We start from the raw sequence: 19,029 nt of genomic DNA on the forward strand, positions 1-19,029 counted from the left end.
GGTATGGCAGCCTGGCACCAAGGTCTCGACCAATAGTAGAATGGAGACTATTATGGGATGTTCAGTAGGCTAGAATGGATATTCAATGCATATTGTACAAGGAATATACAAGGGATATCGGGGAATATTAGAGAATATACAAATACAATTAAATATATATATATAAATAAATATATATATTCGGTTCAATCTGGCCCTTCACAACAGCCACCCCCTGAATAGGTCCCGGACCTAATCAGTTAAACAGAGACAGATTAATCGCGTTGTCTATTTACACATAAGGGTTTGCTGTAGGGGTCAGTCAACTTCACAAAGTCATAGGGTTGTAGGGTCATGGTCATCATCGATTGTGTCTGGGATAATGTGGGATCTAGCCGCCCCATCAGGAGTGTGTTGGGGGTAACTGGGTCGATATCCGCCACATCACTGGAGACATATCCGAGGGGCTTCGAGTTAAGTACTCCCTCAATCTCCGTGAGGACTGTCATTGCTCTGGCGTGATGTACATCCTCATCGTATTTCTTTATAATCAGCTCTGTGACCTTGTGTCGGCTGTTCAATACGATCGGGTATTTAATGTCATCCGGTAGATTGGGGGCTCTGCGTAGGCGACCACCCACTCTGATGAGGGTGTGAGCGTCGCTCTCGGGGGCCAGATGAATTAATCTGCTGTCGGATGGGACAGGCTTTCCTCCCTGTAGACAGGCCAATTCATCGGGGAACGAGTCTCTCTGGGCTCGCTGCAGTAGAAGCAATTCTGCTTCCTCGTAGTTAGCTGCTGACATATCAGCGGGGGACTTGCACTCCGGGTGGTACCGCAGGAATGTTCTTTGTTGTGCACTCTCTATGGACGTGCAATCGTTTATGTTAGGGTCGGTGGAGGCTACGGTGCTCAATCCACAGAACACAGACTTCTTAATTTCCATCTCCTCTGGACTTGCTTCCCTCGGGATAGGCATGGGCCACTGTCCTTCCGGGAGTCTTAGGAATGCGGGGCCGTCACTGTAGACATTGCGACGGGTGAGGTCATCCAGGGGCATCCCCCGGGTGATGACGTCAGCTGGGTTCTGTTTTGTATCAACGTAGCGCCACTCTGTTTCTCCGGTTAACTCTTCGGTTAAGTCTAAGACTCTGACTCCCACGAAGACTTTGTACTTGCATGAGTCCGATTTGATCCAGGCGAGTACCGTCGTGGAATCTGACCACAGGATTGTTCTAGACACCGGTATGGTGAGCTCACGTTGGATGAGCGTGGCTAGGTGCGCTCCGGCTAGGGCTGCGCAGAGCTCTAGACGTGGGATAGATTGTTGCTTGCGTGGGGCTACTCTCGAGCGGGCGAGGACAAATGCTGTGTAGATCTCTCCCCCTTGGTCTTGGGCCCGCAAGTAGGCTACTGATCCGTATGCGACCTCTGAGGCGTCACTGAAGACGTGCAAGTCCATTTTACATGTCTCTGGCCTCACCGTGGGTGGGAAGTAGCTTCGGCGCATATTAACGCCTGGGAGTGAGTGGAGCTCCATCTCCCACTCTCTCCAGGTGGATGCAAGGTGTGCGGGAATGGGGTCGTCCCAGCCCTGGTCCTTGTCCCACAATGCTCGTACAATCATTTTTGCCCTGGTGGTGTACGGTAGAATACATCCTAGCGGGTCATATTGTCGGGCGAGTGTTGTGTACACACTCCGTCTGGTGGTCGGCGCCGCCGCCGGCCTTCCCTGCTCCGTAGTCAGGGGCTTGTGTCTGTAGTGAAGCGAATCTGTTTTGAATCGCCACACCAATCCCAGGGTCATCTCCTGGGCTTCTCCCGGGATTGTAGCCATCCAGGTCTCGCTGCTGGCTGCCTTGTCCTCGGAGGAGAGGCTGCGCAGTACTTGCGGATCGCTGCTGGCCCACTGCCTGAGATCAAAGCCGCCTTTGATCAATGAGGCGCGGAGTTTAATCAGGAGAGCCTCGGCTTCTTCCTGGGTTGAAAGGCTTTGTAGACAGTTGTCTACGTAGAAGCTGTTCTTTACGCTGTGTCGGACCTCTTCGTCCGCTGCTAGGTCCTCTGCTACATGTTTCTGTAGTGCAAATGTAGCACAGCAGGGGCTGCACGTCGTTCCGAAGGGGAGGACTTCCCATTGGTAGATGGCTGGGTGCTCATCTCCTGGCTTCTCTCTCCATAGGAACCGTAACAGGGGCTTGTCCGCCTCTACTAATCTCACCTGCAGGAACATTCCTTTAATGTCCCCGCTGATGGCCACCTTTTCCTGGCGGAAGCGGAGTAGAACGCCGAGTAGGGAGGGGCCGAGTGTGGGACCGGGCAGTAACTCTTTATTCAGATTTTGGGATCCGATCTGGTAGCTGCAGTTAAATACTATGCGGTCTTTACCGTTGTGATGGACCTTGTGGTGGGGCACGTACCACGATTCAGTGGTCTGGTCAGCCTCTTTAATGTCCATCTTTGTGACGTGTCCCGCTGTGATGAGCTTCTCAATCTCAGCGCGGTATACACTCTCTTGGGCGGGGTTCTTGGCTAAGCGCCGCTCCGTGTTCAGCAGGTACCGTTCTATGGCGTCTGTCTTGGCGTGGAAAGTAGGCATTCCTTCTCGCCGCAGGAGTGGCGTGGCGTATCTCAACACGCCGTTGACCGGGACTCTCTTGGTCCCTGTCTCGAGGAGGTGAATGGCGTAAATGTCATCTTTAGAGCGAATGTCTTTCTTTCCATTCTTAAAGGGCATTTGTTCCAAGCTCCATAGCCGCTCTACGTGTTGCAGGAGTGCGGTTTCTCCCTCTGTGACTCGGGAGTGGAGACATCTAGTGGCTGTACTTCGGTTGAGAGATTTGGCGAGCGGGCCTTGGAGAGTCCATCCCAAACGGGTCTCGACTGCTGCAGGACAGCCTCGGGGTCCGGTATGAACCCGGTCTATCGGGACAATGAGGTCTGCATGGTCGGAGCCTATCAACAGGGTCGGCATAGCATTGTCTATGAGCGGGATCGGTAACTTGCGCAGATGTGCATATTTCTCCATCAGCTTGGCGACGGGGTATGTGTACCGCGACAGTCCTATTTCTTGGCTGGTGAAAGCGTCTGCAATCTGGTACCGTCGCTCAGGCTGGCCGCTTGCTGCGATAGAGAATGAGACATTCTCGCCCTTTATCGTCTTCAAATCTCGTCTTATTGTCCGAATTGTCATTTGGGTTTTGCTTCCCCGCAGCCCTAGCTGGGCCGCAGCGGAGGCGAGCAGCAGGGTCTTCTCTGACCCGTCATCGAGGACGGCGTAAGTGTCCAGGACTTTATTCTGGTAGCTTAGTGTCACACGCACTACTTTTAGGAGTACTCGGGCTCCACTGCTGCTGGCGGGATCGATGTACATGACGCTCGCTTTGCGGCTGGATGGTGCAGGTGAAGGGCGCCGTCTGTTACTGTCGTGAAGTATGTCCAGATGGGCTCCATCGCACTTGGTGCACCTTTTCTTTAAGCGGCATTCGGCTGCCATGTGTGAGCGCGCACAGCGAAAACAGCGCTTGTTGGACTTTATCCATTGACCTGCTTCCTCCGCGTTCAGCTTGGGGAAGGAGTCACATTGCGCTAGCCAGTGTTCTTTCTCACAGTAGGGGCACACTATCTTCCACTTCTCCGTTCTGGAGGGGGTACTGTGGCTCCTGCTGCTCGGTACTGACTCCGATTGGTGCATCACAGTCACCGATCTTCTTCCATCATTTAGTCGTCTGGTTCCTTCTCTGGAGCCAGGGGTGCTCCGTCCGAATGTATCTAGCCGTAGGCTGCTGACTTCTCTCGCCAGGAAGTCTGCTAGATCGAGGAGGTTCGGTTCGGGGCCATTCGGGTCTCTGTGGTCCCTCTGCCGCCTAAAGCGCTCCTGACGAGCGGGCGGCAGCTTCTCCAGGATCCTTTCCACATTTGAGTTGGCGTAAAGTTCATACTTCCCCTTCTCTCTTTGCGCTCCCAACATCCCTACCAGGGACTGCACTCTGATGGACAGGTCGTCCAGTGCTCGATTGTCTATTGCTGGGGGTAAGCGGTCGATGTGTCGGATCTCCTGGATCACGTAATCCCATATGCGCCCATACCTCTGGTCCAATGCTACCAGCGCTGCTGTGTATGGGGTGGTGGAAGTCGCGTAGGCGAGCGCTATATTATGTGCGCGGGGCACCTTTAAGTGCTGCAGTAGGATGGCGTATTTGTGGCGTTTATCCAATACATCCACCAACATGGTCTCCAGACACATGCGGAGTTCTGTATACTGGGCCCGGTTCTCTTGGGTGAAGTCGGGTACCATAGGCGTGCCAATGTATGACGCTGACTGTGGATACATCGGCGAGCGTTGGGGGAGAGGCCTCCTAGGCGAGTCTCCTCCCGCTTCTTGGTATGGGCTGGTACCGGCAGTGTACCATGGCCCGCTTGTCCAGGTGCTGGTCCTCGGTGCGGGTCGTGCGTCGTGCTCACCCGTGTATAGAGTCGGGGGTCTGTAGCGCAGCTCCGCGGGAGTATAGCCTGGGCTGTACCGGACCTCCTGGTCCGGTAGAGTACTGTGCTGTCTTCGGGCGTGGTTCTCCTCCTCTTCCTCTTCGTCTTCAGCTAGGTCATCCAGTGCTTGTAGTCTCTGGTTTAGCCTCTCCACAGGATATGCTGCTCCTTCCCGGTTGCTAGGTCTCGCTTGGACCGGTGGGGGGAGGTGGTCTGTGGGGGGTATAGACCTCGTCTGTTGGTCAAGTTCAGGGTTGTTTACTCGGCTAGGGGATGCCGCCCTGGAGGTGTGTCTAGACGAGTTCCTGGAGCCTCTGGCGGAGGGAGAGGGTGTTGTCCGTCTGATCAGCTGTTCTATTAGTTGCGCTTGCTGTCTGTCGCGCTCTGCGTCCCGTAGAGCACCAGCAGCTGCTCGCTGGCTGTCTGCTCGGTCTCGGGCCACATTCTCTTCCATCTGAATGCGTCTTATTTCTAGACGTATATGCTCTTCTTCGCTCCGCTGCTGGATCTGCAGTCGGTCGCGTTCAGCAGCGGCGTTCAGGCTGATGAGGAAGGCCTGCTGTAGGGTCCTCTCTGCCTCGCTGGGAGAAGGCGGTTGTATAGGGGAGCCTTCCCTCGGGGTACTCCTTGCGGAGCCTTGGAGCTCTATCTCCACGGTGCTCTCCCCGTCTTCTTCCGTGCCGAGTTCTCTCTCGGTAGCGTTGTATTCCTCCCGGGACTCATCGGGGACTACTTCTTCAGTACTGGCGGGGTGTGAAGTCATGTCTGGTTCCCACTGGTCCCCACCGTGAACTTGGTCAGTTACATTAGAGCCCGTAGGGGCCTCTATGGTCGGGGTAGTCTGGGCGTTGGGGTTAGACATACTTTTACTTTCTAGTTTTACCGCGTTTACTGTTAGTAGAAGACTAGGTTGTTGACTGACAGCGTAAGCCTCTAAGTACTGAGGGAGCCGTCGTTCGCGCTGCGGGCGTTGGTTAGGAGGATCGTTTCGTGGAGTGTTCATCATAGGCCATTTCAATATTAATAACACTATATTAATATTACACTGATTACCATCCGGCTCGAAGGACCAATTGTAACTGAGGGGTACAATTCCCTGACTGTATTACTAGATATGATACTTACTACCACTACCTTTGTACTTAATATTCGGCCACCCAGTACACGGCATAAATATATTATCATGAACACTCTCACGTAGATGAAACGGATCCAACACAAATGTACGAATTAGAAACAAGTCTTTATTGCCTACACAGCGATGGTGTGTAGACTAAACACTTAATCACTTAATTACATTTATGAATTGAAATAGTATGCACTTTTATGGCAAGGAGTATTCGTCGGTATATCAATAGATAATGTCCAATCTCTGAAGGCGCAGGTGGTAAATATACGACCTGGAATAGTTAAGGAATAACAGCAATGATACTTTAATGATTATAGGCTGGATACACTAGAGGGGGTTAATCCGGTCGCTTGTAAGCCGACAGGAGTAGGAGGGGGGGGGGGGGTAGAATCCAGCTGCCTCGTCCGGCCAAGGGTATCCCAGGAGAACACACTGTAGTGCCGTTCAATGCGCCGGCGATCCTTGGACCACAGATGAAAGCAGGTGGACTCTTTGTGGGCCGGCTCTCTCCGGTCCACGGGGGAGAGATGTGGAGAGACCTCGTCTTGCAGAGCGTCTCCTCACCTTGCGACCTCTCCAGGGGGGGGGGTTCCAACACACGGTAGTGTCGGGGGTCTTTATCCATAGAATAATCAAAGTATCCAAAGCATAATCCGTGCCTGGGAAGGCGGGCTGTCGTCGGTAGAATAATCCGGTATACAGGTCCACTCGCTCGTCGGCTCTGGGGCTCCTCGGGTGCAGCTTCACATAGGGTCAACCACCCTGGGTAAGCAGCCAGTTCTCTGCCCGAAACGATGGGGTACTGACTACGGTAGTATTCTCACCGCACGAAGCACTATATATTAACAGACTATTATTAGCTTAATAGACTACGTCCAACTCGACGATATAGTGCCAAATATGACTATTCAAATATTAATATACACGATGTCTCAATACCGATGGTAGGCGAACTTGGCCTTACTCCCACACGTGGCATCGCGGGGAGGCTTTACGTCTGTGACTCTATTGGAGGGTAAGAAACTGGACTGAAAAGAAAGTCCTACTTTAGTAGCGCAGTATATATACGCACTATGAACAAATAGTCCCATTAGTGGTGCGGTAGCCAAATTCCTACGCGGAACTAGGACTTGTTCGTACATGTCGAGCGGTACGTTTGAACTGGGTCTGAGGGGTATGGCAGCCTGGCACCAAGGTCTCGACCAATAGTAGAATGGAGACTATTATGGGATGTTCAGTAGGCTAGAATGGATATTCAATGCATATTGTACAAGGGATATCAGGGAATATTAGAGAATATACAAATACAATTAAATATATATATATAAATAAATATATATATTCAGTTCAATCTGGCCCTTCACAACAAAATGTTTCGGGGCATAGTCTCACTGACTGCATCATTACACAATACACACAGGTTGGTAAAGTGATTAAATACAGTAGTAAAACTCTTAATCACAATGTGAACATATGGTGGTAATGAGGTGTTTTATTCGACAAACTCAAGCATAGGACAATGTTTATGCAAGCGTGTAATGTAATCAACACCTGGCCCAGGATGGGCGTGGTGTCTTGGATATTTTTGAAAGTGTAGAATGTTCTCTGAGTCCACACAAATGTCGAGAAGCCAAAATGACACATTATCGCTACCTACTGCCCTGGCATGCTTACGTGAGCGTTTTAAATAGTTCTCGCTGTTGGTGTGGACAGGATTGTTTTTGATAATGGAGGAGGGGGGTGTTCCAGAAATATCCACAGTGGTGGAAGAAGTACACAGTTCCTTTACTTAAGTAAAAGTAGAAATACCCAGATAAATTAGTGCTCTGGTAAAAGTCCTCCATTCAAATTCCACTTAAGTAAAAGTAGAGAAGTATTTGCTATTGAATGTACTTAAAGGGGAACTATTTTACTATTTCTTTCACTATTTGTGCACTTTTACACAATTCCTGTGAGTTTATGGAACACCTCTGTAATTTCTTATTTTTTTTAATTCATTGTTTTGTATTTCTAATCAAGTCCTCAAAAACCGCATTTTTCTACCTCAAGATCTTAAGCCGTTTTGAGCCTGGGCTCCAACCACAATGGTAAACCACTGCCTCGCCTGAACATTATCATGCAGCGGTGTCTCTCTGACATCACAAATCAGCACATTTTCAGATGACTCAGTTCAGTGAGGGTGAATATTGTGAGAGGAGAATTGGAAGAATGCGCCAATATGAGAATTAGAGACATAGATCATATTAATATAAGTCCACATAGCTAGGAAACAATGCTAAACACTGAAAAAGGCCATTTATAAGATAGTTCCCCTTTAAGTATCTAAAGTAAAATAATGCATTCTACATGACGTTTGTGTATGTATTCCAGTGCTTAGGAGCATTCCATCCTCGTTCCATTGACCTCTGAAGGTCATGTTAAAGTGGTGTGTGGTCCAGTTCTGCTGCTCTGATTATGTCCTCTTGACGTTTGCAGGCTTCAAATGTGAAAATATATAATTGTCTTAAATCTTTGCCATGTTTTCTATGCAAAATATTTTTCTTTAAAGTAACTAGTAACTGATGGGTTCAGATAAATGTAGTGGCGTAAAAGTATAAAGTTCCCTAAAATGAAAATACTCACGTAAAGTACAAGTAGCTCGGAATTGTACTTAAAGTACAATACTTGAGTAAAAATACTGAATACTGAATATCCATATATGTGTGGACGGGGCCTAATTTCTACTATTAAATGCCTTGTTACAGGGGGGGGGGGGTGCACCCCAAGCTGGACCTGCATTGACAATAGGACAATTTAATTATCAACCAAAACACACTTGTCTATACTAGCACATGTGTGGGCATGTTGCTGTTATGTCCCCCTGGCACATTACACTACAGTACATGAGAGGAGAGAGCGTGGATACAGAGATCCAGACAGGTCACTTGTTCCATTAGCACAAGAGAGGACATGGGGTCTTCATCAACTGACTGTTTCATTAGCACATGCAGATGAGATGTGAGGAACATATTAATCCGTCTATAAATACTCTTATCTCTCTGATGGTGAAAGGCCTCTTTTTTTTTTACTGAGACTGCACTTCCCCCATTGATTCTCATTTCCTGTGTCTGTGCCCCCTGGTGATTTTGAGAGCTGTCAGTCAACAAGCACCCTCCCCCCGCTTTTCACCGCACCAACATAACATTCACATAATCTTAATAGCAACTGCAGTGCTTGACCTTTCTGCTAATCAAATGGATGATATTGGATCAGACCAGTCAATTTCCGCCAGAAGAGAAACTCCTCTTAGATATGATTTTACTTTAAATTCTAAAGTTTTATCTCTGCGTCAGTACATCAGTAGGCATGCCTGTGCTTGTTATCAATCAGAGGACATCTCCTGTGTCAGCTTTGACTTATCAAATCTCCAAAGTCTGGGACTTTCTCTCGAGTTTGATCATCTTAATTGTGATGATCAGCACTAAAGACAGTTGTGAGCGGCAGTCGACCTTAACACATTGGGCGCCGTGCATTGTACCCATCATTGGGTCCAGTCTGCCACCGCTGTAAGCCTATGGAGATGTTTACCTTCTTTGCAGGGCTATAACTTTTTAAATATTATAGCTATATCGACATTACTATGGCCCATTCAACATCGGGTATCTATCGTTCCGGATGTGGGAACGTTATATTTTTTCATTCGTACATTGTTGTGTTAATACCATCGAGAATATAAGTATGTTTTTAAAGTTTTCTGCTGTAATTCCAAAAACGCGAGTTATAGGCCCTGAAGCATATGATAGATTATCGATTGGCGTTTCTTTTCTATACACGCTATATTAAAAAATTCAAATGTATATGATCGGTATACATTATGCTTCATCATGCGTGAAGGAAAGGGGGGGGGGGGTCGTTTATAATTCCTTGATCGTCAGTAACGGCTTTATTTAGTATGGGTTGATATGTTGAGCAGATGGATTGCCGTGAAATGAATAAACAATCGGGTTGAAAATAGCGTTATATTCCTCTTACCGTTCGCCGATGAGACTGGAGTAAAAATATTCCAATTATTTGACGTCGATCTGCTAGATCCATTTCCCGTTTGTATGACACAATAAATGCCGAAATCATATTGACTATTGCGTTTCGAAAGCAATCCGATGCACTCGAGTGTTTGTCTGGACCCACGTAACAAGATATTACTGCCGGAGGGATCTCCTCGATGCACCAGCGCCACTTCCGGTTTGGCCTTGAGTGTAACTCGTCCGATCATCCACCAGGCGGCTGTATTGAGGCTTTGCAATATCAGACAGGGTCCTGCTGCAGTCCCGGAGGGAGGCTGGATGAATTATGAATGCCATGGCGAAAAAATGAAATATTGATCCCAAAAACGTGTTTATTCGTTGTTGGCGTTCAACGCATGGCGGGCAATAACGAACTATCACGTTGTTGGCGTCCAATGTGTTAAACAGCAGTACCTACATTTCTGTGTCTTGTCTTTGCAGGATATACAGTAGGTTGACTCTGTAAGCCTTTATACTGTAGTACAGAGACGTGCTGTAAGGAGGCTTAGGAGAACATCAGACATACATCACAGTCTTGTGCCTGATAAGCCCAGCCTCTAGATTGAGCCTCATCCCTTTCCAACCTGGCTCAACTGGAAATCATCCGCCATGGGACTGCAGGGAGAACATTGACTTGGATCACTTACAGTATGATCTCTTAATGCATACATACATATCCACCCAGCCCAGCCTATAGCTACATGCAGGGGAGTCACTGTTTAGCCTTTAGCCACCCCCAAGAATGTTAGGGTTTCCAGGCAAAGTCTACAGAAAATACTTTTTTTTGTGCCCTTTTGATATGCTAGTGCCTCGGCTATTCTCATAGGCTATTCTCATTATATTCTCCGCCACGCTAGAGAGCAGTAAATGTGGCCTGAAGAGGAGAGTACTCGAGAACACAGATCATCTTAATTGTCTTCATTATAGGTACAAGTGGACTTGACATTATGTCGAAACGTAAAGAGAATTACTTAGTGCAGTGCCCATTCAAGACCTGCCCATTTAAAACCTGCCCATTCAGAACGGGGCAGATTGCTTGGCCCCTGGTACTGCTGCTCGCAGCTTTCTCCAGAACCACTCATCCAATCAACTTCATACTCGACGTGGTCCGCGGGAATAAACCTGCCAAGTGTGAAATGGATCGAATGGACGGTTCTTGAGAAAATCGAAGAACAGACAGAGGTTCCTTCCATTTTAGTTAGATTAGATCAGCGGTTCTCAAACTACGGGTCGTGACCCAAAGTGGGGTCGTGGGTATGTTCTGGCAACATATTTAGGCTAAATATGCCTCGTTTTATAAATGTGAATTGATAACATAGTGCTGTAATAAAAATGTCTAATAAATATGCATGATCAAGTTCAACAACGTGTGCTTTTATTTTGATAAATTCCATGTTGAAATCTTAAATAAAATGGGGTCGTGGTGGTATAAAAAAGTTTGAGAACCCCTGGATTAGATAATGTGTGCTCCTCCAGTACTCTCCACTTTGTGTGTACTCCCTTCCTAGTTTGGCCTCAGGCCTGTCAATCAGGACATGGATATGACCACCAGGCCAGTAGCCAGGTGGCTAATCTACCTGCAACACTGGTCTGACTGCCATCACTATAGAGCTGCACAATGGGTACAATTAGACAGCAGAGTTTTCAGTTAAGACTTGTGGTATGATTGCTGTGTTAACCCTCTAAAGCCCACATAGACATGTTCGCCTGGTGTTATATTTTTGCCAATTCTCTGCTTATTCTTTAATAAGTCAGTATCAAGTATTATGATTCAGTTGCATGTGTTATGATTCAGAGGAACCTGCAGTGTAAAGTCACCATCATACATGTGTGTGAGCGTACAATATGTGACATAGAAAAGTCAAATAGTGAAAGTGAAGAAAGAAACCTTGTGTTTTCTTCACACACAAAAGGCACCTCCATCATAGAGCTCCCCTTTTTCTGTTGTGAGCTCCTCAATATCCCTCTCTGCATCTTATCCAAATAGCATAGTTACACACATGAATCATCAAAAGGTGAACGCATCAAATCCTTTACTATGATTGTCATCATCACTGTCTATCTGGCTCATTTATTGTCTGGATCCTCAACATCCACAACACGTTCCAATGTTTGTTGAACATTACACCTCTTTTCTTGTCTTTTCTTATAAAACCAGGGACAAGCTCCTCTCTCTATCCTCTGTTATGCACAACCAGCGTGTGTGTCTGTCTGAATCCGTCATAGATATATACTGTAGATGGAGGGGATTCACAAGCCTGAATGTGGAAAATCGAAAAAGACCTATCTAGATGTTTCAAGGTTCTAGCCAATTCTAAGCCAAACTTCCATGTACCGCCAGTGGGTGACTGAGAAAGACACCAGTTCAGTTCACCCAGAGAGAGGAGAACTAGACAGTTTCAAAGATATTTCATGTTTTTTTGCAAAACATGTGTGTAACTGAGGGGTACAATTCCCTGACTGTATTATATAAGTATGGTATCATTAAACCACTACTGTCTTATGTACATTACTACTGGCCATACAGTACACAGGTATATCAGATGAACACTTCCCACAATGACACGGTTCCACACAAACTGGGTTATAATAATATTTATTAGCAGCAATGATAGTATATAACAATACTTTACGTAGGGTTGCGCTTATAAGGCGAAAGAATGTGCGTGAGCAAATCAATAACGTAAGTCCATTATCATATTACGCAGGAGATAATGAATACCACCTGTATCTTAGGAATTATATCTATGGTACACTAGTAAGGCAGCGGGAGATACTGGTAGGGTCCCTCCGGTTGTAGGCCAGCAAGGGGAGAGGATTTGTCGGTAGCAGAGTCTGGGTCAACGAAGAATAGGGAGACTCCAAGTACAGGAGACGGTGCAATAATCTCTTGATCCGCAGACGAATAACAGCTGTTCTCCGGCATGCAGCTCCGCATGGAAGAAAGCTAGCCAGCCTCAGGCTTCTGAGAGGCGGGCTCGACGTTGCTCCTCACAGGGTAAATCCCACACAATTGTGGGTGTAGACGATTCTCCGCTCCATCAATTACAGGACCAAAGCAAATATAATCCAGCCGAAAAGGGCTATGTAGTCGTTGGGTAGGTTATCCAGTGTACATGTCCACACGGTCCTCGTCTAGGGCTCCTCGGGTGAAGGCGCCAGGGTAAGCTGCCCAGCCTGGATAAGCACACTAGCTGGTACGAGGAAACGTTGGTGATGCTGGTCACTGTAGAACGGTAGCCGCACGTTACACTATACATAAATAGACTATTACTGAATTAATAGAATAGGTCGAACTCGACGGTACAGCGTTAAACTCTGATACTTCAGTTATTAATTCGCACGCGGTCTCAATGCTCTATTTGGGGCCAAACAGGCCATACTTCACCGCACGTTGTATCGTGGGTGAGGCTTCAACTTATTGGGTAACTTAACTTCTGTATTCACCTGCGCCGTATTTATACGTTAGGTGAACAAACTAGTACCAGCTTTATTCCTGTCTCGTATCCTTGCGCAGAGCCGTTCATGTCCAGGCAAGTCTTTGGCGGTGACTTTGAACCAGACCTTGGGGGTATGGCAGTGGCGCCTAAGGGACCGCTGTCCAATAAGAGAACGAAATATTATGGTCTGTACTAGGTTAAAGGGATATTCCGTGTATATGTACAAGGAATACACAAGGGATATCAAACGATATACAAATATTATGCAATATATATCAATTAATAATTAAATATATATATTCGGTTTAATCTGATCCTTCGTAACAATGTGCGTGCAAAACAAGTGGCGCTTGGTCGTTCCACTCTGCTTCAGAGGGTTAATGATGCAAGGTGTCCTACAGGTCACAGGACTTCTGCTGTGAGGCATGTGGCTGCTCCATGCGCTCTGCCCTCCTGGCTCTGTCACCAAACAGCAACCCCAGCGCAGAGGACCACCAGGCTAAAGAGCTCGCCCAGCAGATCAACTTCAAGGTACAACTCTGACTATGACACCAGTCACGTTGGCATCATAGTCCAGATTTAACCTTAAAAGTCACAGAACCAAAAAGTAAAGTCTTAACCTGTGCTTTCCTCTGCGCAGATAGTCACAGGTGGATAGTCACGGGTGGATGGTCACGGGGTGGATGGTCACGGGTGGATAGTCACGGGTGGATAGTCACGGGTGGATAGTCACGGGTGGATAGTCACGGGTGGATAGTCACGGGTGGATAGTCACTGGTGGATAGTCACGGTGGATAGTCACGGTGGATAGTCACTGGTGGATAGTCACTGGTGGATAGTCACGGGTGGATAGTCACGGTGGATAGTCACAGGTGGATAGTCACGGGTGGATAGTCACCGGTGGATAGTCACCGGTGGATAGTCACGGGTGGATAGTCACGGTGGATAGTCACGGTGGATAGTCACGGTGGATAGTCACGGGTGGATAGTCACTGGTGGATAGTCACTGGTGGATAGTCACGGGTCGATAATCACTGGTGGATAGTCACGGGTGGATAGTCACGGGTGGATAGTCACGGGTGGATAGTCACAGGTGGATAGTCACGGGTGGATAGTCACGGGTGGATAGTCACTGGTGGATAGTCACGGGTCGATAGTCACAGGTGAATAGTCACAGGTGGTCCAGGGGAGTTTACATTGTGACAAGGGCCGTGGTGCATTGTGGTGTCATTGCAGGCAGAGTCCAGCTCGTCACAGCAGGCCAGCGAGAGCGGAGGAGCTGAGAGTGACCCGCCCGCCTGCGCCAAGGAAGAACCCTCTGCGTCAGTAGAGCAGGAGGACCCTGACGCGCCCCAGAATGAACAGGTGAGGACGGGGAGGGACAATACTACACCAGGCCTGCTGCACGGGACAGCACAGCAATGCACAGCAACACACACACACGATTCGATTTCGATTATCGATTACGCCTGCTACCCCTTCTGGGGCATAGGCCATCAACAAGTGATCTCCAAGCATCTCTGTCTTGAGCTGTTCTCTCCAGTTGGTTCCAGGTCGTCTTCATGGTCTTGGTGTCTGCCTCCAGGTCTCTGCGCCAGGTGTTTCTCGGGCGGCCCCTTTTCCGCTTGCCCTGCGGGTTCCATGTTAGGGCTTGTCTGGTGATGGTACTTGCGGGCTTTCGCAGGGTGTGGCCTATCCAGCGCCATCTGCGTTTCTTAATTTCTTCTTCAGCGGGCAGCTGGTTTGTTCTCTGCCAGAGTTTGCAGTTGCTGATTGTCTGGCCATCGGATGTGGATGATCTTCCGCAGGCAGCTGTTAATGAAGACCTGCACTTTCCTGATGGTTGCAGCTGTAGTTCTCCACGTCTCTGCTCCGTATAGTAGGACTGCCTTGACGTTGGTGTTAAAGAATCTGACTTTGGTGTTGGAAGTCAGTTCTTTTGAGCTCCAGATGTTCCGTAATTGCACGAATGCTGAACGTGCTTTCTTTATTCATGCTCTAATGTCAGCATCTGTGCCTGCTTGTCAATAACACTGCCAAGGTAGGTAAAGGCTTCAACTTCTTCCAAAGCCTCGCCATCCAGCATGATTGCGTTGGTGTTGTTTGCTGCATTGGTCTTGAGGATCTTAGTCTTGCCTTTGTGGATGTTGAGTCCCACTTGCGCAGAAGTGGATGCCACGTTGTTGGTCTTCTCCTGCATCTGTTGTTTGGTGTGCGACAGTAGTGCCAAATCGTTAGCATAGTCCAAGTCGTCCAGTTGCGTCCAAGGTGTCCACTGAATCCCGTACCTTCTCTGTGCTGTGGAGGTCTTCATTATCCAGTCAATGGCCAGCAGGAAGAGGAAGGGCGAGAGCAGACAACCTTGTCTGACCCCGGTCCTCATTTGGAATGCCTCTGTGAGCTGCCCTCCGTGGACCACCTTGCATTTCAGTCCCTCATAAGAGTTCCTGATGATGGAAACAATCTTGGTCGGCACCCCGTAATGTCGGAGAAGCTTCCAGAGGGTCTCTCTGTCTAGGCTGTCAAAGGCTTTCTCATAGTCCACAGTTTATGTACAGGGGCGAGTTCCACTCTATCGACTGCTCCACGATGATGCGCAGCACTGCAATTTGGTCTGTGCAGGATCGGTCCTTGCGGAAACCAGCTTGCTCATCGCGGAGTTGTGCATCGATGAGGTCCTTCATCCTGTTCAAGATGACTCTGTTAAAAACTTTCCCTGGCACTGATAGCAGTGTGATCCCTCTGTAATTTGCGCAATTGCTCGAAATCAAATCAAATCAAATTTTATTGTAAGGCCCGACGACACACGTTAACACTTTCAGTGCCAGCCAGACGGGCCCCGCTGTAGCAATGCCAACGCTTTAAAAGATAGGAGTGTGTCACCTTGTTTGTAGAGCTAAATCTATATTATAGCCATGGATACAATACTATGGTCATTTGACAGTGACTTTCTGTCAAAAAGAGAACTTTTTCATGCATACATTCACGCGTTATCCCGTGGTGAATATAAGTATAATTTCAGAGTGGTCTAGGGTAATTCCCGAAAGGCTGAGTAATAGCCTTATACGTCAATTCTACTATAACTGTAACTGAGGGGTACAATTCCCTGACTGTATTACTAGATATGATACTTACTACCACTACCTTTGTACTTAATATTCGGCCACCCAGTACACGGCATAAATATATTATCATAAACACTCTCACATAGATGAAACGGATCCAACACAAATGTACGAAGTCGAAGTATGCGTTTATTACTACACAGCAATGGTGTGTAGAGCAAGCACGTAATCACTTAATTACATTTATGAATTGAAATAGTATGCACTTTTATGGCAAAGAGTATTCGTCGGTATATCAATAGAGAATGTCCAATCTCTGATGGCGCAGGTGGTAAATATACGACCTGGAATAGTTAAGGAATAACAGCAATGATACTTTAATGATTATATGACTGGATACACTAAGGGGGGGTTAATCCGGACGCTTGTAAGCCGACAGGAGTAGGAGGGGGGGGGGGTAGAATCCGGCTGCCTCGTCCGGCCAAGGGTATCCCAGGTGAACCCACTGTAGTGCCGTTCAATGCGCCGGCGATCCTTGGACCACAGATGAAAGCAGGTGGACTCTTTGTGGGCCGGCTCTCTCCGGTCCACGGGGGAGAGACGTGAAGCGACCTCGTCTTGCAGAGCGTCTCCTCACCTTGCGTCCTCTCCAGGGGGGGGGGGTTCCAACACACGGCAGTGTCGGGGGTCTTTATCCATGGAATAATCAAAGTATACAAAGCATAATCCGTGCCTGGGAAGGCGGGCTGTCGTCGGTAGAATAATCCGGTATACAGGTCCACTCGCTCGTCGGCTCTGGGGCTCCTCGGGTGCAGCTTCACATGGGGTCAACCACCCTGGGTAAGCAGCCAGTTCTCTGCCCGAAACGATGGGGTACTGACTACGGTAGTATTCTCACCGCACGAAGCACTATATATTAACAGACTATTATTAGCTTAATAGACTACGTCGAACTCGACGATATAGTGCCAAATATGACTATTCAAATATTAATATACACGATGTCTCAATACCGATGGTAGGCGAACTTGGCCTTACTCCCACACGTGGCGTCGCGGGGAGGCTTTACGTCTGTGACTCTATTGGAGGGTAAGAAACTGGACTGAAAAGAAAGTCCTACTTTAGTAGCGCAGTATATATACGCACTATGAACAAATAGTCCCATTAGTGGTGCGGTAGCCAGATTCCTACGCGGAACTAGGACTTGTTCGTACATGTGGAGCGGTACGTTTGAACTGGGTCTGAGGGGTATGGCAGCCTGGCACCAAGGTCTCGACCAATAGTAGAATGGAGACTATTATGGGATGTTCAGTAGGCTAGAATGGATATTCAATGCATATTGTACAAGGAATATACAAGGGATATCAGGGAATATTAGAGAATATACAAATACAATTAAATATATATATATAAATAAATATATATATTCGGTTTAATCTGGCCCTTCACAACAATAACCGTTGGCGTTTCTTGCCAGAACACGCTACTATTCCCAATCAAATCTATATAGTAGGTATTATGTTTCATCATGAATGCATGAAAGGGGGTGCGGGTTGTTTTTTGATGCTTTGATCGTCACCAACGGCATACGTTGTGGAGTAACGTTACACCCACACGTTGCGATCGAGGTGAAGACATGGTTGGATCAACGCAGGATTGATATCATATAGTCCTTACCTTCACTAGGATGTACCCCAAAAATAATATTCCAATTATCTGATCGCGATTCCAAGTATTGGTGTCCATTGTGTCGCCAACATAATCCACCACACATCATGCATCGGGAGCATTTGACGCCTCTCAATCCGATTGTTATAACCGCTCCGCTCGCCCGACAAAGAAAAGTGAGCCCAGAGACATTTGGCCGTTACACAAGCCAAGATACAAGGTTTCAAAGGGTGCTCGATACCGCCGTCTAGCTGGATGCGGCCGGTATTGCACTTTGGCGATCTCAGACTCATTCCCTATGGTAACACCAAGGCCCCTGGATGAATAATGAATAAAAATATCGAAAAAAAGGCAAAACTATCCAAAAACCGCTTTTTGCGTTTTTGGCACTCAACCGCTTTTTACGTTTTTGGCATCCAAAGTGTTAATGTCCCCACGGGCCGGACACGTCTTCTTTAAAAAAGTCAAGAAGAAACATCACAATGAATCGAGAACTAAACAAAAACACCATAAAGTCAAAAAAAATATTATAAATTAATGCAACACTCCCAGACATACCTCACGCGAAGGTAAGGAAAAACTCATTAAAACCTAGCAATAGGAAAAAATGCACCGCAGGCAATGTGGAGGAGAGAAACCTTAGAAGGGCCGTTCAAGGGGGGATCTCCCTTATATGTCGGTGATAGTAGTGTTGCAATAAAACAGGTGAAACGGTTGGTAAATTTTGAAAGATTAAAAATATAGCTGATGGCGGATCCATTTGAGGTATGGAGGTGGCGTAGAGAGGGTCGCATCCTCCCGGTCATCATCACGGGACGTCCACCACTCTGGTCATCACCACGAGACAGCCACTCACAGGGAGACGGGACAGGCATTAGACAGTTTGCGTGATTGTGATGGGTGGACATAGCAATAGTACATGTGGTAAGCATATTATCAAGTCAAGAGTTTTATTTGTCACGGCATACAAGTATACAATGAAATGCGGGTGGTCTTGCCCGCAACGATGTGCAATACAGTGGTACAACATATAATGGAATCCAATAAAAACAACATTGTGCAATAACAGGTAACAGGTAACCTGGGCCCTATTCCCCGTACCTGGTTCAACTAAGTCGATCAAGAGTCCCATTATCCAGATTCAGTTAACCCGATGTTTGAAGCCGGGATTTTCCTGTTCCTCGAAGGTGGATTCAGTCTCGTTAACTCGAACCAGACT

The 19,029-nt window shown here is 47.5% G+C and overlaps 1 protein-coding gene across 1 annotated transcript in view; it reads left to right on the forward strand.

Annotated features, from left to right (window-relative positions):
- ube2j1 (ubiquitin-conjugating enzyme E2, J1) overlaps positions 1 to 19,029 on the forward strand; it is an 88,127-nt gene that overhangs the window by 46,822 nt on the left and 22,276 nt on the right. The window contains exons 6-7 of the mRNA XM_084313890.1: positions 13,479 to 13,608; positions 14,314 to 14,442. Of these exons, the coding sequence (XP_084170016.1) occupies positions 13,479 to 13,608; positions 14,314 to 14,442 (259 nt within the window). The remainder of the gene's footprint in view (positions 1 to 13,478; positions 13,609 to 14,313; positions 14,443 to 19,029) is intronic.

Source organism: Notolepis coatsorum, assembly GCF_963971535.1.
Source record: "Notolepis coatsorum genome assembly, chromosome: 5".
NCBI lineage: Eukaryota > Metazoa > Chordata > Actinopteri > Aulopiformes > Paralepididae > Notolepis > Notolepis coatsorum.